The following is a 26,057-nucleotide window of genomic DNA, read 5'->3' as shown; positions in this document are numbered from 1 at the left end:
TACAGTTACATCAACATGTCCATTTATTAGAATATTTAAGTTGATTTTAATAGGGTTTGTTATCTGCTACTCTTTAAAGTTAACATGAAATCAAAACTAACCCTATTTACTTTCTTTATACATGTGTCCGGATTTATTGTGATTGATTTATTGCACATTATTTGTCTTCACGCTCTTTTATCTTTATTTTTGCTGTCATAATCTAGAACGCTTTTCAAGATCCAATCAGCTCCTGATGGATAAAATCAAATCCTGTTGATTTTTTTCATAGAATACCCCTTTTTAATCATAAATATATCACACTGGGAAAGTAAAATTGTTTGTGAATGCTGTTTCATGTTAAACTGTAATTATTGTTATTGCGGAAATCTGTACATTTTCAGTTCGTGGCAGTTCGGCATGTAGATTCCCTGGTCAAATTTCATTAGAAAGTTGATTACTTTACCATGATTACTTTGACATGATTTTTCAGTGCGCACTGAGCTGCAAATGTCATGTTGTTTGTGCTTTGCATCCTCCAGTGAACTCTATGTACAATTTGTTCTCAAAACGTGTTTTATTAGATCTATTAAAGTGTGATGGATGGGACTGATGCATCAGTCTGGAAGGAAAGGAAGTGTTTTTTTTTTTTTTTACTGAAGGCCTTGTGAAGGGTTTTGTAGAGCTGTTCTGTTGTCATTGGCAGAGCGAGGTAAGACAGACAACGCCCTCGACCAACAGCCAAACCATTTGGCACCAAGTTTAGTGAGCTTCTGGAAGAAGCCGTTATTCAAACAGCTTGTGAAACGCGTCTCCTTTTTTGGTAGCTTTTTATTCAAAAACTGTATTCTCCCCCCCCCTTAGTTTTCCATGATTCAGGGTGACATTAAGTCAGTGGGGTTTCAGCACAAAGACCCTTTCTTACAACAGAAAATTTGCTTTTGTTAAGACTCTTTTTACTTTATTTGCTCAGTTTTCCTTTTCCACCCGGGCCCCCATCCGCCCTCTCCCCTCCTGTCGGCCCCTCCTGTCTGAGTTGGATTCGTCGGGTGCCTCATAAACGTTAAAAAAAGCAACTCTCCCTCTCATGAGCATAAAACCACTTCAAGGACTGCCACAGCAGTACTCAAGACAGTGGTGATCCTGTCTGTATGGCTGCAGAAAGAAAATCCTATCCTTTCCCGTCTACCTCTCCGCCAGCAAAACCATAATGACTCAGTTGAGTTAATCAGCGGAAATGAGCAACGTTGACAGGGTGTTACGGACCCGCTGTGATTCATAGACACACATACAACACACATGCAGCTAGGTGAGGGAACTCTGAGTAACTGTTTCACTGAAAGAGCATGTTTGTGTGAGATTAGCGCTCTATAAACATCAAGTTTTTCAGGCACAAAAGCGGTATAAACAAAGATTTACACACACACACACACACACACACACACGTTTACTAAATTGCTAATATTTAATAATGAAATATTATTAAAATGTATTAATATTATTAATTCAGTAATATGATTACTATTACTATTAAATACATATTCTTAATATTACATTTATTTTTTTAAATTGTAAATATAAAATTTATTAATAATTCTTAATAACAATATTATTTATTAAATTATTATTATTATTATTATTATTATTAGGTGAGACCTTAATTATATTTAGATTAGTTAACAACATTAGTAACATTAATTAACATAAACATAACATTAATTATAATATTAAAATCATTACGTTTGTTAATAATTATTTATTCAGTTTTTTTTTAAATATTAAAAGAAAAAATATGATTATTATTACTATAATGATCTTCATTATATTTAGAATAGTTGATAATATTAAAATTAAATATCCAGATTATTATTAAACCAATATTATGAATTTAAATATTATAAAAATACTACTTTGAGAGTAATACCTTAGACTTTGGTTGTTTATTAAATTATACTTATAAATAAAATTAATAAACTGTTAATTTTATTATTAATAATAATTATTATTGTTGTTGTTACTATTGATTAATAATAATTAAATACAATATTAAAATACTCGTATTTTCAATTTGCAATCATGTTATTTTTATTTATAAATAATTGACTTAATTATTTCGTTTATTTATGAATCCCAATGAGTATGTTCTCAAAGGGAGTTTTTGTCCAATTCTGGGGAGCTACTATACCAAAAGTACATTAACATACATTTTACACTTTACATCCAAACACTTTTAGTGTTTAGCATGGGTGAGCACTCTGGTTTGGGGAATTCGTGGCCTAATGGTTAGAGACTTTGACTCCTAACCCTAAGGTTGTGGGTTCAAGTCTCGGGCTGGCAATACCACGACTGAGGTGCCCTTGAGCAAGGCACCGAACCCACACACACACTCCCCATCTCAGCCTGTCATTAACTCTGATTGACAGCTCTAGAATGGAAGCAGGACGTGTCGGCCACACGATCAACGATTAGTTGCAGAGCTTAGGAAAGTTTTATCTAATCCAAACTAAGTGGAATTTTATACAATTTACGGCTTTATAATGTAACAGCATGTGTGCTTCAGCTAGAAGACAGTATCGCCCTGCTCTTATATGGATCACTAGAACACTTGATTCTAGTTGGTCAGTAATAGCATTCTGTGGTCACACATTTTTACATAATGATGCTCAACTGTATAGAACTTTGTCCCAAGCAAACTATTTCCTGTAGCAGTGTTTATTGTATGTCTTTTATAACATATACTTTCCTTCTCTTATAATCAAGTCTTTTAAACTCAATCAAGTCAATATTTCATATTTCAGAAAACTCCTGTCCTTTTATGCATTTACTATGCATAACTACTAACTTTTTAGGTCTAATTTGTTTCTGTTTCTTTCCAGTTTATAATTTTAGTGCTTATTTCAGTAAGTTGCAAGGCAACATAAAGCTAATATTCTTTTGATTTGTTCATCTAATGTATTATGTTTGATTTTATTATTTACTTTAATTTAGTTACCACTTTATTTCAATCACCAAAAATGTTTTTCATAATGTTTGTTAAACGCTGATATTCAGCAACCTTGCAGCTCTGATGAATGAGCCATGCCCATATGCCAAGGTTAGCCAATCATAACCAGGGTCATTTACATATAGCACTTAATGGTACTCTAGCAGAAACAGCCTAGGAGTCTTAATATCATGGAGAGAGTGAAAAAAAACTAAATTATGACTTGTTTTGTGTCCTTGCCTAGCATTAAAATGGATTTAAGGGGGAAATGTGTTTATATAATTTTATATAAAAAGTGTTTTTCAAGTCTGATTTTCTTCATTAGCGTCTTTTGTGATCCCACCGCATGACTAACTCAAGCACAAGGTTTGAGTCAGTGCATAAAAAGAATAGTAATATGAAATTGTTTATAGTCATGAAGCATCTGAGTATATAAAAAGTTGTCAATCAAATTTACACTTTATGAAAATAGATTTATGAGGCAGTTAAGAGCTTTGCAGTTCTCACTCCTGATTCATGACAATGTTGTACAACATCTTGAAGGAATCATGAGAAATGTGCAGCAGGTTAGTTTAGAGGGATTCACAAGAGTGAATGATTCGGTCAGAGAGAAATACAATGAAGCTTAGTAGGGGTAGACGCCATATTTAATTTGACGTGAATAAAAACGAGACTGTGAGAAATGTTCTAGAGTGTTTGCTAAAAAAATACTATTGCTGTTTATTTGAACAGACTGTTAACTTTAAGTATTAAACTTCTGTGCAATACATGAATGATACCGAATCGTGCAACGAGTGGTTACTTTTCTAAGCAATCAGACTTACAATATTCAACTCAACTCAAATAAAATAATCAAACGTTATCCATGTTTTTTGCAGAAAATTACAAATGTCATTTGTATGTCCGGTTGGTTTGGATTTAGGTTGGTGGCAGACTTTTGACTTTATATATCAAGTTTGGTCTGCATAAACTGTTTAATATAATCAGAAAGGGACTGTCTGGCCAATATGCAAAGTGGCGAACCAGTTAGATTGTTCTTGTTTGACATTCCAGGATGGGTTAATCTGAAATCACATATCATAATAATAGAAGTTAACAGCGTGTTCCCATAATAGCACAGCAATTTTTGATAAAACTGGTAAAGACATTATCAGTCTGACAGAATGTGTTCATCCATACACACACAAGAGCTCCTATTAGGAGTCTGTGAACTTAGAAAACACTAATCAGATGTGAAAGATGTTACTGTGTGTCACAGCATGTTCTGGAATGCACGGCATAAACTTTAATAGTGTTAAATAAAGGTTTGCAAATTGGTTCCTTGTGTTGTTTGCTAGCAAATTGTTTACTGAGTGAGATGTTTTCATCTCCTGAGAAATGCTTTTGAACGCGTCCAGAAACGCCCAGTTGATGGCATGTTAAAAATGAAGCGCCGTTGCGGTTAGAAATGTGTCTTTGGTCACAAGCCACCAAGGAACAACAATGAACAGATGAGAAAAAATGAAAGGCACATAGTCTGATAAACAAAGAGTCTTTAGTTGAACTAAAAGTGTGTTCAAAAACATCCCAGCTGCCTCGGAGTCAATTTCTGTCGTCAAGCCAAACAATAATCCCCAATCTGGGTGATATTTCTGCTATCAGATTGAAGAGCTCCAGCGGCGAGGTGAGAGTGTGTGCTGAGGTTTGATGTGGTCCATCAGAGACGATCCACATTTGATAAGACTGATCTATCCTGTAGGCTTAGATCTTCTGATTTGAGAACATTGAAAACATTGTCGCTCTGTTTCAGACCCTAGTGAGCAAAGCTAAACTTCTTTTACCTCTGTGCTAATGGAGGAAGACATTGATGAAATTGGGAGACATGATGCAACGACCAAAAAATTTACCGAAACAGACCTTTCTTCAGCTCTCAGCCAATGATTTGATACTCAGTAACCTTTCTAGAAAGTTTAGCTTGTTTCCCAATATGGTCACAATGGTCTGTTGAGGAAAGACCAGCACACATATTTTTTTTTTGGAGGAAAGACATAAATAAATAAGAATTTCAATAAAAGTAAATATACTGTAGATTTTTAAACACAGATATTAAAAGTTATGCCATTTTAGCTCAAATTCATTGCTTTTTAAGTCAATGGTTTTAGGACTGAATATATATTGGTTTTAAGTCTAAGTCCATCACATTAGATGGGAAATTTCTCTGAGCTTGTCGCAATGCTCTCAGGTTATTTTATCCCTAAAGGAGATGAGTAATGCTATAAAATTTGGTCAAAATTATAATAATGTTGCTGTCTGAAACCACCCAAGCATCTTGAAGGTGCCCATGAGACGTAAAAATATATAAGTAAAAAGCTCATTTTGATTTGGGACAGAGAGAGATAGAGAATGAGAGATTGCAATAGATTAGATAGATAGATAGATAGATAGATAGATAGATAGATAGATAGATAGATAGATAGATAGATAGATAGATAGATAGATAGATAGATAGATAGATAGATCAAGTCAAGTCAAGTCTGCTTTATTGTCAATTCTTCCACATGTACAGTACATACATACAGAGAATCGAAATTGCGTTACTCTCAGACCCCCGGTGCATACAGATAACACTAACAGTAGAGCTTAAAAATCTAGATCAAATATAAAAATATAAGATAAAACTATACAATAAGGGAATGTAAAAAAGACATAATAGAAAAATAAAATAAAAATAAGGTTAAATAAAAGCAGCGCAAGGCACATGGCAGATAGAGTGCAAACCAGTGAACAAACAGTGCAGATAAAAAGATTTTTAGTGCATAAAAAAAAAATAGCAAGTGTCGATAAAAAGATGCTTAGTCAGTGCATTATAAACCTGTGGATAACAGATTTTTAGCAGAAAAATAGCTTATTCAGTCTGATTAAAAGTGACAGTGACAAAGGGCTCAGAGCAGTTATTTTATTAAACTGACTGATGAGGAGGTAGAATGATGTCAGATCCATGGTGAATGAGGTAGTGAGCAGACCACTGCTGCACAAAGTGACTGGTGCATGACATTCGTATGTTAGAGGGAGGGGGGTGGAAGGACCTGGGGATGTGGGACCTGGGGGGGGGGGGTTTCATAGTTCAGTGGTGCCTGAGGCAGAAGAGGGACGGGGGGGTAAGTTCGGGAGCGAGTTCAGCTTCCTGACAGCCTGATGGATGAAGCTGTCCTTCAGTCTGCTGGTCCTGGCCTGGAGACTCCGCAGTCTCCTCCCTGATGGCAGCAGACTGAAGAAGCTGTGTGACGGGTGAGTGGGATCACCTGCAATGCAGAGGGCTTTTCGAGTGAGACGGGTTCCATAAATGTCCTGGAGGGAGGGGAGAGAGACACCAATGATCTTCTCAGCTGCTCTCACTATGCGTTGCAGAGTCTTCCGGCAGGACGCGTTGCAGGCGCCATACCACACAGTGATGCAGCTGGTCAGAATGCTCTCGATGGTGCCTCTGTAGAAGGTGTACATGATGGGGGGTGGGGCTCTGGCTCTCCTCAGTTTGCGGAGGAAGTAGAGACGCTGCTGTGATTTCTTGGCCAGTGCTGCGGTGTTGTCGGTCCAGGAGAGGTCCTCTGTGATGTGCACACCCAGGAACTTGGTGCTGCTCACTCTCTCCACAGTCGCACCGTTGATGGTCAGAGGAACATGCTGAGTGTGCGCTCTCCTGAAGTCCACAACAATCTCCTTCGTCTTCTCCACGTTCAGAGAGAGATTGTTGTCACTGCACCACCCGGCCAGGCGGCTCACCTAGCTCCTGTAGTTTGTCTAATCTCTGTTGCTAATGAGACCCACCACAGTCGTGTCATCCGCAAACTTAATGAAGAGGTTGGAGTTGTGTGACGGTGTGCAGTCGTGTGTCAGCAGAGTGAAGAGGAGGGGGCTCAGCACACATCCTTGGGGGGCCCCAGTGTTCAGTGTGATGGTGCTGGATGTGTGTTTGCTGCCGACACGTACTGCCTGAGGTCTTCCAGTCAGAAAGTCCAACAGCCAGTTGCACAGCGAAGTGTTGAGCCCCAGCTCGACCAGTTTGTGAATGAGCTGTTGAGGGATGATTGTGTTGAATGCTGAACTGAAGTCTATGAACAGCATTCTGGCGTATGAGTCTTTTTCCTCTAGAATGTGTGAGTGCTGAGTGGAGGGTAGTTGAGATGGCATCATCGGTCGAGCGGTTGGACCGATATGCAAACTGGAATGGGTCCAGGGAGGGGGGGAGGGCAGACTTGATGTGGTGCATGACTAGCCGTTCGAAGCACTTCATGAGGATGGGAGTAAGTGCAACAGGACGGTAGTCATTGAAGCATGATGGAGATGGCTTCTTCGGGACTGGAATGATGGTGGTAGCTTTGAAGCATGTGGGAACAACAGCTTGACTAAGTGAGATGTTGAAAATGTCTTTTTGGAACATCAGTGAGTTCTGCTGCACAGTCTCTCAGTACACGCCCAGGAATGTTGTCAGGACCCGGAGCTTTGCGTGCATTGATCCTGCTGAAGGATCTCCTCACGCTGTCTGGGGTCAGCATCATCACCTGGTCACTGGGAGGAGGTGGAGTCTTCTGTGCAGTGGAGCTGTTTTGTGCCTCAAAGCGAGCGAAGAAGGTGTTCAGCTCGTTAAGCAGAAAGATGTTGCTGTCACAGGTCCGCTGTGGGGGCTTGTAGTCCGTAATGGTCTGTATCCCCTGCCACAGGCTCCGAGTGTCTCTGCTGTCGCTGAATTGATGGGCTATCCTCCTGGAGTACTGTCTCTTAGCCTCTCTGATGCCGCGGGATAGGTTGGCCCTGGCTGTTCTCAGGCCCCCCTCGTCTCCAGCTCTGAAGGCAGCGTTCCGCGTCTCCAGGAGTCTGTAGACTTCCCCTGTCATCCACGGCTTCTGGTTGGCCCGGACAGTAATGGTTTTTTATAGATAGATAGATAGATAGATAGATAGATAGATAGATAGAATGGATGGATGGATGGATGGATGGATGGATGGATGGATGGATGGATGGATGGATGGATGGATGGATGGATGTCCAGAAAGAACTTTGTCACAGTAATTACTGAATGCTGAAGTTTCAGGGTGTTTTTTGTGGTTCCTGCTTCATTCCTCAAGGCTTTCCTGCAGCTAATCATTGTAATCTATCCTCATAATGTGAAGCATACGAGTGTGTAAGCAGCAGTGCCTACATAACATGTGACCCCCTACAGGTCAGTCAACACCAGGGGTCACCCCATGTGTGTGTTTGTGTGTGTTTAATATATAGTGAAGGCAGAGTAGAGATCAGTAAAGGGTAGCAGGACCTGTGGGAGCTTTGAATGGCTCCTCAGAATTAGGCTGATTTATAGTCCCTCCTATGTGCAGGAAACATCCTTCACACTAATCTACACCAGAAACAGGAGAGAAACCTATAGAGGACAAGAGCTTTCAAATATACTGAGCTTCATTGGCAGCATCCTAATAAGAATCCTTTTCCTAATGAGAATTTTTGTTACATTTTCATAGGTTGGATTCAATACGAGTGTATTTGTAGGACAAAATACACTTAAATTCAACATACAATAAATTCAAGTACATTTTTTCAAACACTTTTCAAATTAAGTATGTCTTTTGCTCTTTGCCTTTTCATTTCTGACTCTTCTCATTTTCACCATCTCCTGATGAATATTCCTCCTTATCTGTCTGGGGACGTGTCGATGAGGTGATCGTGAGACAGTCTGAAAATCCATATGCACTCAAAAACGCCTGTTCATGAAAAAACGCACTCCTGTCTGCTCTGACTTTTACAGCGTGTTATAGATGTATGCATCTGTTTTATGCTGTATAAGGACTGTACATGCGTCTCTCTTGAGAGTTTTTCAGCTAAAGAGAGAACTAAGGGAATTTAAAGGGCACCTTGAGGAGATGCTGACATTCAACAGATTTGTTAAAACACATACCTCTTCACACACACACACACACACACCTTCACTGTGGTGATCTCCAACCGAGCCACATGTGCCATCAGGCAGTGTTTGATGCTCGGCGAGCCCCGAAGTAGCAGAACTATCTCATCTCTACTGCCTTAAAATCAGACACGTAAACCTTACGGATTAGAAACAGTCTCTGATTATAATTAAACCCCAGTGGTTTTCACACAAAAAGACACACACCGAATCACTAAAACTGCCTTTAAACTGAGAATGTGCACTCCTGGAAAAGGTTTTATTGGTGCCGTTTGCTAAGGCAAGATTTACTGTTTCTAATATTCATATTTAGGCCTTGATCAATCTCCAAACATAATTTAACTTTAGTCCTGAACCATTTGTTCTATGAACATGAATGTTTCCTCGAGAATATGGCTTATTGAGGTGAGGTGTACTATTACTTTTTAATATAATATAATTCGGGTGTACTATTACTTTTTAATTTAATATAATATAATACTTATTTTATATAGCTCATGTTATATTACATTTATATTTTTTAACCTATATCTAGAGAGAACGCTTTGAAAGGTTAGTTTGAGCTTTAAGGGTTAGGTTAGATTATAGCAAATATTATTAGCTTAGTATAAAACATGGAAAGTCCCCACTATCACAGAAAAACAAATGTGTGTGTGTGTGTGTGTGTGTGTGTGTGTGTGTGTGTGTGTGTGTGTGTGTGTGTGTGTGTGTGTGTGTGTGTGTGTGTGTGTGTGTGTGTGTGTGTGTGTGTGTGTGTGTGTGTGTATGTGTGTGTGTGTGTGTGTGTGTTTTGGACGTCAGCTTGCTCAAACACACCAGTACTTATTCTAACAGCCCAGAGGAATTCATGCACACATACATACGCACGTTCACAAGCATAAAGGTTCACTTGTCAGAGGTAAAACCTTCTACATTGACATTAAAGAGGTCATTTATGTGCAAGATCGGTAGCTCAATGAAGTGTTTCATGCAACGCTGAGCTGATAGAAATCAGGATTGACCTCATGCTAACAGCACAAGGCTTGTGTTGTTCGATGAGTGCCTCACATTGAGACGTAAAGAGAGTCAATGTTTACACAATCATTATGTAACACATCTGTGTTTGAGCACAGCTCCTTTAAAGGCATCATGAAATCGAAATCAGCACTATTTACTTTCCTAATCAATGTTTCTGGTCTTATTGTGCAAAAATCAATGGTGCATGCCATTCTAAAGGTCTTTCACGAGGCCTTTCATTTAATATCAATCAAATTTCTGAAATAAAAGTAGTGCTTCCCCAGTTTTATGCCTAGATCTTCATCTACCCTGAGAATGTACATATGTAAAAATTATATATCATCTTATAAAAAACATGCAATATCACTCTTGATATCAGGCAATATATGTCATATATCATCTCAATATATGGGTCTCCTCAAAAATGCAACAATTTGAGGTATCATTCATGCCTGTAGCACAATGGGATTGGATAGGATAAATACTTATCACACTATGTGTATTTATTGAGTATACAGTAATTGTTTTTAGTTGCGTTAGCAAACAATAATATATTGTACGTTTCACAATCATAATAAATAAATTTTTGGAAATAGTTGACAATGGATGTTAAATGCAATGTGAATATTCTCTTTTGAATAGAAAAAAAACCTCCATTCAAATATTGCACAGTCTGAAAACTTCAGAACTTGAGTTGAAGGAAGTCTGTGGGGTTTTTCTTGCTCTGTTTGCTCCCATGGGACTGTGTTTCGATACTGCAGCAGGTCAGAAGTCAGAGGTCACGTTTTAAGGTCAGAAAGGAGCATCCGGGCAAAAGAGTTCATGTGTGTTCAAGAACTCCATTCACAGACTGTGAGATCTCAGTGAGAAATTCTAGTGAGATCAGAAACTTCAAATAACCGAAATCCCAATCTGGGTGTTCTTAAGGGGCGGGGCTTAGCATCTAAATTCTGAGTTCTACCCCTTTCTCCCCTTTCAATGTCTCTCTTTAGCATGCAGGTGAGTGACATCATGCCAACGGGGCAGTTTCTCGCACTGCTACGGTGAATCTAGCGTCAGCTTCTTAGCATTCTGCTGGGAGTGTCTAAAAGTGCTACGTGTACGCTAGGGAAAATAATTCAGCATGTTCCCTCTTTCTCTGGACATGAGCTACTGCAAACCAAACATGGGCCTCAGCTCCTGTGGAGAGCAATAACAGTCGTTTATGACGTCTGCACATTAAGACACATTTTCTGGGACGTTTTAGTCTCTGAGTGGAGAGAGAAGAAAAAATGGAATAGAAATGTGGAGTTCTTCCCTCCAGATGCTCATGTACCCCTCTTACCTTTTACCAACCCCCACTTCCTACTCAGCAACAGAATCCAGAACTCTGACCTTTAAGTACAAACTTAGATGGTTTCTCGCGCTCAAATGCCTGCCCTTAGTATGTTAACATATATCAAAGGTGCTATATGTAGGATTGACACCGAGTGGTTGAACTAGGTATTGCAGTCCAAATTCAAAATATTGGAGAGTTTTTTTCACCTGGCCCCTCCTCCTCAGACTTGACGCAGGTTGCCAGTTGGATGACACAAACAGGAACGAGCGTATTTGACAATGAATTAAAATAAGATATAATAAGAAAGATATAATACAAATTCAAGTAGAAAACAGTTATTTTAAATTTAATATTTTATATTAATTATATTATAAATGTTCATATTTAATATTTTGACTGATTTTACGATTTTATGAGTTACTGATTGAGCTTTCGTCAAGATATAATAGCCGCCTCTGCCTTTAAAACTACTTTTCTTTTTGATGACATCATCAAGTACACTTATTATAGCTTTCTTTCACCAAAAAATGCCTGTAATTTAGTTTCCATGACCACTTTTCTCTCTCACACTTAACATAAGAATGAATGAAACAGTTTTCAGTTTAAGCAGGAATTTTTTTTTTTTTTTTTTTTTTTAACTGTACCTTTAAGATACATAAATATATACTGTATGTAAATGACCTCTGTTATGACTTGGTAAAACATCACCACCACTAAGTTGTAAGTATGTAAATGTTAATGGGTTGTTACATTATAACTCTTTAATGTTTCACTGCAAACATTAGAGTATTCCTTCAAAGTCTTCAAACTGTTATTTTACAAGAACAAGGTAATTCTTGTTTAGCATGAAATGACCCCTTTTAGTTTGTTCTCTAATAGTATAAAATAATTTCTCTGTGTTTCTCTGTTTGTTTTAGCAGAGAACACTCTTCTCAGCCTCCTGTGATGACTTTTTCTCATCTCTATGTTTGTCTTCAGTGTATTTTAAGCACATCTGCAATTTACGCTTCTTGTACAAGCACAGAGTGCTGTTTTCTCATGCAGTTCTGGCTCGCTTGAGTGTGTGAGAATGTGTGCACGCTGTTTGTATTTAAAGGTTGAGATGGTTTAATTAATATCAGTGTCGGCAGTGTGCTATGGAAATGGTGCAGTAATTCCTTCTGAGCATATGTTTGAGAGAAAAGAGGGAAGAGATATCTGAGTGAAATGTGAGGGAAGGGAATAGAACTGAACCTCTCTGGGTCAACAGTACATTTGAGTTCAGTTAAATGTGCTCAGAGTTCTATAAAACCCACGAGCAGATTTTGTCTGTGGTTACCCCCTGAGAAACACTAGCTCTCTCTTCGGTTCTGCTCTTGGAATAAAGTCTGATATCATTCTAACAGCACTTTTAACCCCTCAAGTCCTCTGTAAGAAATACTACTCCCTGAACATCAAGATTAAAAGGGCCAAATCATGGGTAAAATGTATTTTTGTATTCCTTTTTTTATGTAAGTTCAATGTAGTATATGGAGATAACGTTATACACTAAATATATGGCAAAAAAATACTAAAAGCATGTATTGCTAGTATTGTCTTGCATTAGCGGTTAAGATTAATTATAATTAACATATAGTCAATACAATTAAAAGTCGCCTATAGGGAATTTTAAGCATGTTGAAATTAAAATTAAATTAAATTTATGCATTTAGCAGACGCTTTTATCCAAAGCAACTTACAGTGCATTCAGGCTATCAATTTTTACCTATCATGTGTTCCCAGGGAATTGAACCCCCAACCTTGCGCTTGTTAACACAATGCTCTACCACTTGAGCTACAGGAACACATGTTGAGCCACTAGATGGTGACAAGTGACTGTCTTTATGAATGAGTCATTTGCTAATAACCAATTCGTTCAAATCCTTGATCATTCCAGAAAGAAACAACTGAGTGTATGCGTGAATCATTAAATCATTCACTCAACCGATTTGTTCAAATCAATGATCCACCATTGTGTGTTTCAAGGAGACATACAGTGATCAATTTGTCTATTGTACAGAGGCTGTTTTACAAAAACATTAACTCAGAATCTTATTCCGTCTGTCACATAGGCAATCAAACTTTTTAAAAACTTAATTAACGTAGTCAGTTTCTGTTATACATCACCTGTATAAAAGTAAACAAGCACGCAGTTGGTCTGAATTGTGTGGTTAAGTTAATATGTCACTATGTACTCCCCCTTGTGTTGATCTGTTAACGTTAGGAATTATTATGCATTTGGTGTCCTGGCTGGTTTTCCATATGAGTGAACAGGGAATGGCTGTCATACACGTAATAGTCATAAAATAGTTCATTGTTCACTCCTTGCGTGAAGCGAGTCAAGCGATAACTTTCTGTGATCATAAAAGCCGAATTTTAAGTTTTTATTTGCAGAAAAAAATTCCCCTCAGCAATAGCTCTCAAACCTTGTTTGTGTACATTCAAATATGGCACGTCAAAGACGCATCATCACGCACATTTTGGCGTAATGTTAGCGTTATTACCTTGTTTAAAAACAGGCAGAGGAAATATTAATATTAAATATCAATACATATTAATTTGGTTTCTTTTTCTATATTTTTGTCTATATTTTGAAGGATGTGTTGCTCAGAGAAAGTAATAAAGCATTGTTTTTTTTTTATTTCCACCATTATTTTTCATATTTATCTCTCTGAGAGGAAAAAGAGGCCTACGTGTTTACTGATGTGTCATCATCCTTATTTTCTTGTAAAATATTATTTTCTTGAAATATCTTGACAGACTTTGATCAATGCAGAGGCTGTTTTTGATCTGCCATAGCAACAGCCATGCCCATGAATAGCTCAGGGTCTATATAGAGAGAGACTCCAGTAAAACACAGCTTTAAGATTGATGTAATTACAACCATCCCTCTTTCTCTCTCTCTCTCTCTCTCTCACACACACACAAACACACACACACACACACATACAGCCACTACATAACCAAAGGAACACATCAGCAGCACGACCGCTATTTACTATGTTTAATCTTACCGGCAGCTCAGCGGTTTGTTTTAGGAAATGTAATGGTCACTCATTGTTACCATGGAGAGCACACGTGAAAAGATGTTTGCCATGTTTTGAGATGTGCTCTTAAAAATTTATATTTTACATTAATTATTTGTGTTTGTATGAATAGTGCAAACAGAACTGCTGGTTACCATGGTTCAGTGACTGACACTTTCTTTTTTTATTGTAGTTGTGTAAATGTAATTTGGGGACGGAAGCTCAGGTAAAAGGTCAGACATTCATATAATTAGAGCAGGTATATGGTGCAGAGACTGGATCGAGTCCAGACCTGTTTTTATGGCACGGAGCTTATATGCGGAGAGATCCGTTTATTCCCCATGACTGCAGCCGTGGACAACAAATCATTCGTGAGCCAAATGAGCAAGCGAGTTAAGGTCACCTTCAGAGAGGTTCAGTCTAGACAGAATATAGCTGTGATAAAAAAAACATGCTTCATTATGGATTCTTTTAGTCTGCTTCCTCCGCCTATGGTCTACACATCTCTTGTTTGGCAGATTAAACAGCAGGTTGCTTCCGCTGGTTTCAGTTGTTTCTGCTTCCGTGTGAATGTTCCGGTTATCTGATGGGGTTTTGAGGAACTAGGGTGCGTCTGATTCATTCACAGGATGAGGAGACAGAGACCCACTCAGTTCCCTTTGAGCACTAAAAATACCGACTGGAGCGGCCCTCACGACAGCGCCATCTGCCCTGGCAGACATCCAGGGACATACACACGCACAAGCACACAGTTTCCCAGGGCGAAGGATGCAAGAGCAACAGCATCATATGATTAAGCTAGTGTGACTTAGAAAGTCACATCAAAGAACAGGACTGCAACCAAATCCACTTACTTTATGTCCTAAATAGTATTTAAGATTAGGCTGAATGCATCCCAAAGTATAGTATGTTGAAAATAATACTATTTGGAGTGTATGCATCCATGCATGCTTTTTCACCCCACTTTTTCAGCACCCTTGGTTCTGGAAGTATTTTTTCCAATGGACAACTCAGACAAAGAGACAGCTACAAGACTGTACTTAATGACTTATCTTAAGAAGCGCTGCAAATAACAAAAATTGAAGTTGAAATAATGCAGCTTGATGTCTTCTAAAAAGCATATTCTATTGATTAATAATCTTATAGATCATAGTAGGCCTGTCTATAAAGGTTTAATGTTCAAAATCGGTTCCCTTATAAAGAATGGGATTTTTATTTCCTGAACGTGGTTGTTGCACTCTATAAAAGTGGAGCTTTGATTGTTTTTGACTTTTATATTGCATTAAAATTCCATGACACTTATAATAAGTATAAATAAATATAAATATATCTCATAGTGTAATGCACATGCAGTGTGTAACAAATGGTTGTATGATCAACGATTTTATATCCAACAGCATTCTGAATTAATACATACTCTGAATTATGTACCATCACTGATAAAGTATGTACTTTTAGGTCAGTGCCCTTACAGTTTAATTTGAAATGCATAAGCACGTTTTACTTCAATATTCTGACATACTGTATCTCAGAGTGAAACAGGATATTAAATGAGGGAAAATAACTGGACTTTACATAATTGCATGTATTGTCAAAGTGGACATTATTTTGCAGAATGGAGGTTGTTTGGAGGATGAGGGATTGAAAAGAGGCATTTGTCACATGAGCAGAAAAGATGTTTTAAAGGTCTTTCAACTTTGATTTTGATGATTACAAAGACAAATGTCCAAGGAATGTGTAATAAATAGGGTCAAATCTGCTTTCATGTTGGCTTTAAATAGATTTATGTTCCTACCGATGCCAAATAGATTTTATAATTCCACTTTGGCACACATACATTCCATGTTTCTGTCCATACAGCCATCGCTCTCGATTTTTCCACTCTTGGTTTTCTTTTGAAACAGTGTTCCCCTCTATAAAATAACTGGTGTGTAAAGACAGATGTGCCCTTTGCTTTCAAATCACTGGAGTTTCATAATCAACTAACCTGCAGAATACTGATGCTCATTCACAAACAAAAGCCTGCCGCCTGAGTTTTTAGCATGCAATGAGACATGACTGGCTTATAAAGACGAGAGCTGACCTGAGTCTTGGTTAAATGTATGGTGCATGTTGAATCCTGGAATGGCTGGGGGTCTTCAACACATGTGTCCCATTTAGAATCCCCTCAAAGAGTTTTAATGGGTTCCAGATTCATACTGTGCTCACTGTGGCCCCTTGTGTCTTTTCTGGTCTGAGCATGCTCAAAGCGTACCGACAGTGGATTGAACCTCAGAGTCCTTGGGCTCCAGTTGCCCATTCTACCTCCCGCGTGCACCGTGAATTTTCCAAAAAAAAAAAAAAACAGGTCTAAATATCGTAAAGTTGAGGGAAAGATTCCCAGCTAAGTCCATATATTCTTTCACTGGACCCTGCAGAAGGTCGTTGAGCTCCAAATCGGAGTTGCAGGCTTCAGATAAATGTAGCTTCATTAAAATTCATCTTGCTTTTCTGGGTCCTATCTACTATCTAAAGACTGTGTGGACAGTCTTATACAGGCTCAGATCTAAATGTTATAACCTTTTCAGCATTATAGATTATTATATGTGAGATCATATGAGCTTCTGCGTTTTGCTGTGCCTCCTGTTGTGTTTGGCTCTTTCGGCGAGATTTATGTGTTTGTTTTTTGGAGTGCATCGACTGAATGTATATAGGGGGTATCTGTGAGAATCTTTTGCTGAACTGTGAAGATCTCTGGATTCTTTTGATGCATCGCTCACTCCAAATGCAAATGGGCATTTCAATTACTCTAAAGATGGTCTTTAAGATGGTCATAAAATAGATATTTTGCCGCATGAAAATAGTTTACTCCCATAGTTTTCTGCACATCCAGTTGACTTTATTTATGGTGAGTATTAAGTGCTATATATCTCTGAAAACATTTTATTTCCTTTGTGCATGAATACAGAGGAACAAACAGAAACGCAACTAGGCAGGATGCCACTGTCTTAGAAGTAGCGTTTAGCTAATCACAGTAAATTTTGCTGAATGATTTCAGATGCTACTCTATCATGTATATTTAACAGGATAAAGAAGTAATTTACTCAAAAATCTGTCATTATATATTCACCCTCACATCATTCCAAACCCAGACTTGCTTTCTTATGTGGAACAAGGAATTTTGAAGAATCTACTGATATGTTTCCATGCAATTACAATCAAAGAGTACAAACATTCAAGTTTCAAAAAGGATGGAAAAGAACCATGAAAGTTGTCCAGATGACTGTATTCCAAGTCTTCTGATGTCATACTTTAGCTTTGTGTGAGGAACGAATCGAAATTTAAGTCAGTGTTTACTGGTAATCTTTGTCTGAATAATTTAGTGAGTTCAAGTAAACAGGTAAAAAGAGTGATTCACCTTGGATTCACATTAGATTGAGTAAACTCAAATCACTCTGATACTTGAAAAAAACTTTCAGACTGGTTTGTGAACCAGATCTAACGATTCATTCAACAAGGGGTGAGTAAATGATGAAAGAATTTTTATTTTTGGGTGAATTGTTCCTTTAATTCTTATGAATATACCATTGTGAGATTTTAACCTTAATTTACCTTGGAAATTTGATTAGCATTTGCCTAATATGTGACGTTTTTGTTGTAACAATAGTATCCTGTTGATGATCTCGGATAAGGGAATTACATGAGTCATAAATTGACTCCTGACCCTCTACCAAGACGTTTGACCATAGTTCCTGTGAGAATGTTCCATTTCTGAATCCCAGAATTCCATGAAGGAGTTTCCCAATGAGTCTGGCCATATAATGTTACAGTGGAGTAGACGCTGTTGATTTGGCCCCTGGAAACCTATTTAATGGAACGGGGATCTCCTTGACATAAGGCCCAGGAGTGATATGTGAATGATTTACTAAAGTGAGTGAGTGAGTGAAAGCAATAGAGGGAAAAAAATCTCATTTGCAATCCAAGGCAGGTGGCTACATTAGCATACAGGTGAACATTACTACACTAAGCTCTGGGAATCCTGCAGAAAAGCAGTTATATAAACATTCCCATGGGGCCGAAGCTGGAACTGTCCAGAACAGTGTTTTTTCTATACAACAGCTGACAAGACAGCTGGAAAAGTTTTAAATTCAAGCTTACATCTGCTGTGTGTCTCCCCACTTCCACATTCACACATTGTTGGTGCACGTCATCATTAAAATATTTCAAATAAAAAGAAAATTCTCCTTCTGTGTTTGCAGCTTCCTATTTCGGGGACAGCTACTGTCGGATAGATGCCGTTCAGGACCTGTCAAGTTTTCAAGTGTCGCTCCAATTTGAAACAAGCAGACGTAGCGGCCTACTCCTACTGGCGGCAGGACACAGAGATTACCTCTCGCTGGAGCTCTACAATGGCAGATTACAGGTGAAATACAGTACATTTAGATCACCAACAGCTGCTCATGTCACCTGTAATCACCCTTTGACCTCTAGTTGCTTTGTTGCTGTAATTTACTGTCAGTGTGAAAACTTTTTTTAAGTGTTAAACTGCTTTGGATAAAAGTGCCTTGTATATGACTACTTATACACTAAAGACAGAGATCAAATCTGGGAAAATCAGAAAGCACAGGGTGCAGTTCTGCAAAATATCTACTTTGTAATGTAAATTAAAACCCAGACTGACTAGACAAATAAATAAAATCTCCACTGTTTTCTCATGGCCCTTCAAGACTTTAGGGCCCCAGAAGGAGCCACACACTGAGAAAATCTCTTGTGAGTTTTTGAGAAGCAGCCGTTTGGTTTGTGGTGAGAGGGATGACTCACATTCGCTTCCAGCTCCGCTGTGACTGAATCGTCTCAGTTTTCAGCTCAACACATGGAAAAAGCTTCCATGGCTTGAATGAGTTACTGGTTTGCTCTGAGATATTTCTTCTTCATCTGCAGCCTCCCTAGAAAATGGCTCCCGCTCTGCAAAGATAAACACAGACGCTCAAACTTCCTGCATTATGCTGCAATATGAAACCGTACCAAGACTATTTCATCGATGGCGAGATTTGTCATTAAAAACGCATTTCCACAGACATATTCAATTCATGCAGATTTACTTTTTTTTTCTTTGGAGGCTGCAGATCTGAAATGAGATCTGTGATATTTTCAGTTTAAGTGGCTACAGAGTGTTTGAAATACTGTGTAGCCAAGGATCCAGCAACGTCTGTATTAGAATTTCACAGCTGAATGGAGGTATAATGGACTGTGAAAAATGATATTCTTAACCAGTACCTTTGTCTTGTATTCTAGTAAAAATGTTTAAAGATAAATGTACCTGAGAAGCAAAATTACATGTATTAAGATATTAAGATAATATTACCTAGTTGTGCTTTTGGAGCAAGGAAACCCCAAAACCCTGAACAAACTTCTTAAACTAACATTTATTAACCTTCAGCATGCAATTCCTCCAGCCAATTTGTGCTACAAACATGAATGTTACCTCAAATAATATCGCAGGAAATAAACTAGAACATCTGAGCAACTGATTAGCAATGTACTACAAAACACTCAGAGCAGCTTAGAAACTGCATTAAAAATGCCCTGCTACCCTGTTGAAAAAAAAAACAGCATATGCTGGTAGAAGCATGGTAGCTGGTTTGAGCTACTAGCTCCTGCTCAGGACCAGCTTATAACCAGCTCGTGACCAACTAAGGACCAGCTTAAACCAGCTCTAACCAGCTACCATACTTCAAAACATACCTAACCAGCATATGCTGTTTTTTTTTTCAACAGGGTAACCACTCAAAACACCGTAACATCATGGCAACAACTTTTTCACAGGCAAACAGCACAAACCATTTTTTCCAGTAAATGCAAACATGATGTTTTGCTTCTTATATTTAACAGTCACTTTTTTTGTTTAATGATTTGTTTGCCTGTGTATCTTTACAGGCCAGAATTGACATGGGCTCCGGAGAAAAGGTTCTCTCCTCCACCATGGGTCTCCAGCTCAGCAACCTTCTGAGCCATCATGTGTCTCTCATTCTGAAAGACTCCAAACTTAGTATGGCTGTAGACCACCTGTACACCTCCTTCATCCCAGTGGAGAATGAAGATGAGGACCTAAACATCGACCAAGGCGTGTTTCTTGGGGGCGTGAGGGACCTGGAAGTGGAGTACCTGAGCACAGCTATTCCCTCCCTGCGTGGTTGCATGAGCAACGTTGAGTTTAAATCGCATGACTTTGATATTCTGGCTAAAGCAGCTACAGTCTGCTATGACACCAAGGAAAGCTGCAGCAGTGAATTTGAGGCAGGGGACGGAGATGCCACAAGCTTTATCAGTCCAGAATCATTCATCTCTTTCCCTACCTGGACCAGACCTAGCTCAGGCTCCCGTAGCCTGGAGATGCTGATGAAGACGACCATTGAGGATGCTCTGTTGCTCTTCCACCCAGGACACCAGACAGACTTCATTGCAATCGGAATGGCAGGAGGGTTCCTAAAAGGTGTAATGGATCTGGGAAGTGGAATGTATGTGCTAGACAATGTGGAGGTGAAAGTGGATGATGATCAGTGGCACAGAGTAAAAGTTCAAATTGACCCCAATGAGTTCTTGATAAATGTGGACAGTCAAATGGTTTCTCTCCCTCTTAATGAGACAGAAAAGCTGGATCTAGTGGGGAACCTGTACCTGGGAGGTATTCAAAGGAAGATGAAAGATGTGTTTCAGAATTATTTAACTCATGTGGAGGAGGAGGTCACAACGGAGTCCTTTATTGGATGTTTAGGAGAAATCAAGGTGAATCAGAAGGGCAGAAGCCTGCAGGATGCTCTGATAACTAAAGACATTCATGTGAAATGTGAAGGAGAATATGATTACTCGACTTATGATGAAGATTTGGAGTTAACAACTACACCTCCAGTAAGAATCACATACATTAATGTCAATATTGATGAAAGACACTGTTTCCCTACAGAGGACTCGCCAGAGATGTTCCGCAATATTTCCAGGCTCCTGGACATCACTCCTCTGTTGGTTTCTGAGGGAGGAGTGGCAAACATCGACATTGTAAACCTAAACCCAACATTTAACCTAAAAGCTGCAGGTGTTCGTGAATCTGAGATCATCTTTACTCTGCTGAACGAACCCTGGTATGGAGTGGTTGATATGAACTTAAGACAGACAATAGTAAAGAAGTTTACCCTTCTGGATGTTGTCAACAAGAAAATCAAGTATATTCATGATGGCAATGAAAGGTATGGAGATCAAATCCAGCTAGAGGTGACTGTTCATGGAACAAATCTCCCAGAGTGCTTGAGTGTTGCACGCAAATTTGTGCTACCGGTGGAGATTATCCCCGTCAATGACACCCCTCAGCTCAGTGCAGGTGACATCTCAATCACAGCTAACGGGCGCACACGTTTGAGCCCAAACCTCATTAAAATCTCAGACTCTGACAATCGTTGTGCTGAACTCGAGGTCACAGTCACGTCGGACCCTACTGCTGCTGGATATCTGGAAAATGCTCAACAGCCAGGATTTGGTCTAAGAAAGTTCACTTGTAGACAGCTGAAAGAAGGAAATATCTACTATGTGCACAAAGGAGGAGAAGTTCCAGAACTTACCCTGCAGGTCTCAAATGGAGATTCGGTTAGCCACTCAAGCACATTTAAGTTGCTTATAACCCAGCCACAGATGAGTGTAGTCACAAATACTGGCCTTCTGATCACCCAGGATGACAGCACCCCTATTGGAATACAAAATCTGGCCATTTCTGCAACTCCAAAAACTGGCGACGTTGTATATAATGTCACTCAGCCACTTCAGTTTGGAGAACTGCAGTTGATCTCAGATGATGGGGTACCAAAAAGAGTCACACTATTTCATCAGTCTGACCTGGAGCAAAACCGACTGATATACGTTCCCAACCCCACAGCTGATCTCAAGGGCACAGAAACAGAGTTTATTCACTTCAATGCACAGCTTGGACAGGTCATCATTCCAGACAACTTATTTATTATAAATATCACGCCTGCTCTTATAGGAATAGCTAAAAGTGTTCCTCTAGAAGTTGAAGATGGGCAGCAAAAGGTCATTAAACCTGAACAACTACAAGCTTTTGTGATGGAAAGCAACACTGATTCAAGATCAATCCAGTACATGATTACAAAAAGCCCAGTCCAAGGAGTCTTGATGATGCTTGATAAAGAGTTGTCTGATGGTGATACCTTCACCCAACAAGACATTTTCAATGGTTTCATAAGTTACAGTCCTCGTGTCCGCAGGGCAGTTGACTTTGAGGATCAGTTCCAGTTCAAAGTATTCGCAGAGGATCAGTACTCCAGAGTGTACACCTTTCCAATCAAAATCAAGGCTGATTCTGATGCTCCTGTCCTCATCAATGAGAGACTTGTTGTGCTGGAAGGAAATGAATCCATCATAAATAAAGAATACCTCTGGGTGCAAACCTCCACCTCAACAGACTTTGTGTACAGGATAGTGCAAGATCCCAAACATGGTCGTCTTATCAGAGACTCCCCACCAGGAGTGCAAAGGTTTGATGGTGCAATTCGAGTCTTTAGCGCTGAAGATCTCTCTTTGAACAGGTTGGTCTACAAACATGATGGATCAGAGACAAGTCATGACCAGTTTTCCTTTCTGGCATTTGATTCAAGAGCTGGCAATGGTTGGCAAGAAGAGGGTCATGAGGTACTGAGGGGAGTGTTTAACATTGCAATACAATCCAGGAATGACTACGTACCTCAAAGGGTAATCAACAAACCTTTTAATGTTGTCAGAAATGGCCAGCATTTATTGACCACTGATGACATTTTGTTCAAAGACGATGATTCTGACTTTAATGACACCCAGTTGGTTTATGTGAGAGTGGGAATTCTTTCAGGAAACATTGTCTCTGCGGTAGACCCAACTCAACCTCTCTACCGCTTTACCCAAGCTGACCTGAGGGACGGGAAGGTTTTGTTTGTCCATCATGGGGCAGATCGTGAGCGATTCCAACTTCAAGTATCTGATGGTTTATATAAGACAACAGCTGTACTTCAGGTGCAAGCAGGTGACCCTTATCTACGTATAGCCAATAATACAATGGTGGTCATGGACCATGGTAGCACCAAGACACTGAACACCAGTCTGCTAAGTGCAGAGACCAACATGGACATCAGAAGTGCAGCTGAGATCATTTATGATGTGACTTCTCCTCCGAGTGATGGTAGGATTATAGTCAGTGGAATTGAATCTTCCACATTTACACAAGAGGACCTGACTAAGGGTGTGGTCTCCTATGAACACAGTGACCAGAGCCTTAGCTCAAAAGATTCCTTTGCCTTCTCTGTGCAAGCTAAGGGTTGGTCCACGGAGGGTACTTTCAGGATTAAGATATTCAAGAATGGATACCTGTCACAGCCAAAGGTCGTGTCAAACATGGTGATCCTTGCCTATGAAGGAGAGCATTCTGTTATTGATGCAAAACACCTGGAGGTAAAACTTAATACCTTTCTTAAATATATTTTAAAAATATTGATGATTTTTTTTTATTCTGTTGGCATTTTATGGCATGCTCTTTCTTGTTTCAAGTACATATTTAAAAAAAAACTGTTTATGCTTAAATGTGTGTAAATTGTTGGTAAAAACTGCTCTTGTAGATGCACTACAGAACTCTGACCTTTCGATTGACATTTGTGGATCAGACATAAAATTGCAAGTTGCTGCTCAGATATAATTATTGTACTGTAGTGAATTGTTCTGAACACTGATTTTTTTTTTCACTCAATGCCTAAAAAATCAAGTACAACAATTTACACACACACACAAAATGGCCATCATAATGCTTTCATGTCAAGCCATAAGTTGTTATCCAAAGGCAGAAAGCCAGTGCTTTAAAGTTTCAGGAAAGAGGCCATGAGAGTGCTTTCATGTCAAGCCATAAGTTGTTATCCAAAGGCAGAAAGCCAGTGCTTTAAATACCTCACATATAGCAGAATTATTAACATCAGTTTACAAAGACATACAACAGTCGTTAATGATAATTTGTGTTCAACAGCTGTTGTATTATGCTTGTGGAAGGTTCCAGAACTGCAAGCGAACTACTCCCAAAATCCCAGAATGCTGGTCTCATAAATCTATCCAGGAGCTGCTTTGCATTTAGTTGCAAACTGTGTGTTTTAGAAGAAAGAAAATGTTTCAAATGTAGTTGAAACTCTGCAGTGGTTCTGCTATTGTTGACGCTCCACTGAGTGTACTTTCAGTAATTACCCAGTAGAGGAAACAGCCTCTGACCAGATTTATTAGGACATTTGTGATGCCTGACATTGATTTACGTTTTGTGCTACTTTTTCCTCCAAGTGTTTCTGAGATTTATCACATGCTAAATAGGGGATTTGGCATAATCTAATTTATAATAACAGCTCAAGGTTCTTATAATGTGCCATTCAGAGCAATTTGATAGATCAAAAAAAATATATATATATATGTGTATTTTTAAACTATGTAAATGTGACCCTGGACCACAAAACCAGTCTTAAGTCGCTGGGGTATATTTGTAGCAATAGGTAAAAATACATTGTATGGATCAAAATTATTGATTTTTCTCTTATGCCAAAAATCTTTAGGATATTAAGTAAAGATCATGTTCCATGAAGATATTTTGCAAATTTCCTACCACAAATATATCAAAACTTCATTTTTGCTTAGTAGTATGCATTGCTAAGGACTTCATTTGGACAATTTTAAAGGCGATTTTCTCAATACTTTTTTTTGCACCCTCAGATTCCAGATTTTCAAATAGTTGTATCTCAGCGAAATATTGTCCTATCCTAACGAACCATACATCAGCGAAAAGCTTATTTATTCAGCTTTCAGATGCAATTTCAAACAATTGACACTTAAGACAAAAAAAAATAACAATAATAACAAATACATAGTTTAAAAAAAAATAATAATAATAATAAAAAATAAGATTTAAGTTGATGGGATAGTTCAGCCAACAATGAAATTCCTTTATTCATCCTCATGTTGTCCCCAATGTAACTTTCTTTCTTCAATGTCATTTCCCTTTACATATGTTCAAATACGGCATGTCAAAATAAGTTCATGTCCTAACATTATTGATATCAAACATTATTATTAAATTATTATTAAAAGATAATTGGTACCTGGCTGTCCATAGGGATATGCAGTATTTGAAAGCAGTTTTCTTACTGCACTCATTTGAAGGTCTTCTTGCCATCTTCTTAGGTGATGCAAAAAGACATCCTGCCCAAAGAGATGGTGTACTCTGTCAAAGACTTTCCACGGCTGGGTCATGTGGTCAAACTCAGCAACGACTCAGACAGCACAGCATCACCCGTGCTGGACTACATTCAATCCTTCACACAAGAGGACATAAACCTGGGCAGAATCTTTTATGTCTCCACTTCCCTTCAGGGCCAGGACCACTTCACAGTCGATGTCAGCAATGGCTTCACCACCATAGAAGACCTACAGGTGCAGGTGGTCATTGTTCCACGCATCATACCCATCCAGGTGGTCAACCTCACCGTGAGGGAGGGTGGATCTGTGGTGCTGACCCAAGAGGTTCTGAATATCACACACCAATTCTACCGTTCCATGAACATCGAGTTTATTATGGAGGAACCACCTCAGCATGGAGATATTAAGAATCTGGATGAAGAAGATGGACTTGTCACCTTCACCTGGGAGGATGTGAGTGCCAACAAATACACAACATTTTACTATTATTTATATACAAATAAAGTGTTTATTATATTAATGTTTTAAATAAGCTTTTATTTTTATGTTCAGTTTTCATTTTAATTTAAG

General features: G+C 38.7%; 1 protein-coding gene across 1 annotated transcript in view; it reads left to right on the top strand.

The window, feature by feature from the left end:
- Positions 1-26,057, top strand: part of LOC109073673 (chondroitin sulfate proteoglycan 4-like) — a 52,882-nt gene that overhangs the window by 8,867 nt on the left and 17,958 nt on the right. Inside the window, exons 2-4 of the mRNA XM_019089764.2 lie at positions 18,491-18,654; positions 20,169-23,717; positions 25,473-25,940. Of these exons, the coding sequence (XP_018945309.2) occupies positions 18,491-18,654; positions 20,169-23,717; positions 25,473-25,940 (4,181 nt within the window). The remainder of the gene's footprint in view (positions 1-18,490; positions 18,655-20,168; positions 23,718-25,472; positions 25,941-26,057) is intronic.

This window comes from Cyprinus carpio, chromosome B25, assembly GCF_018340385.1.
Source record: "Cyprinus carpio isolate SPL01 chromosome B25, ASM1834038v1, whole genome shotgun sequence".
Taxonomy (NCBI): Eukaryota; Metazoa; Chordata; class Actinopteri; order Cypriniformes; family Cyprinidae; genus Cyprinus; species Cyprinus carpio.
This window is presented reverse-complemented; position numbering and strand designations above follow the sequence as displayed.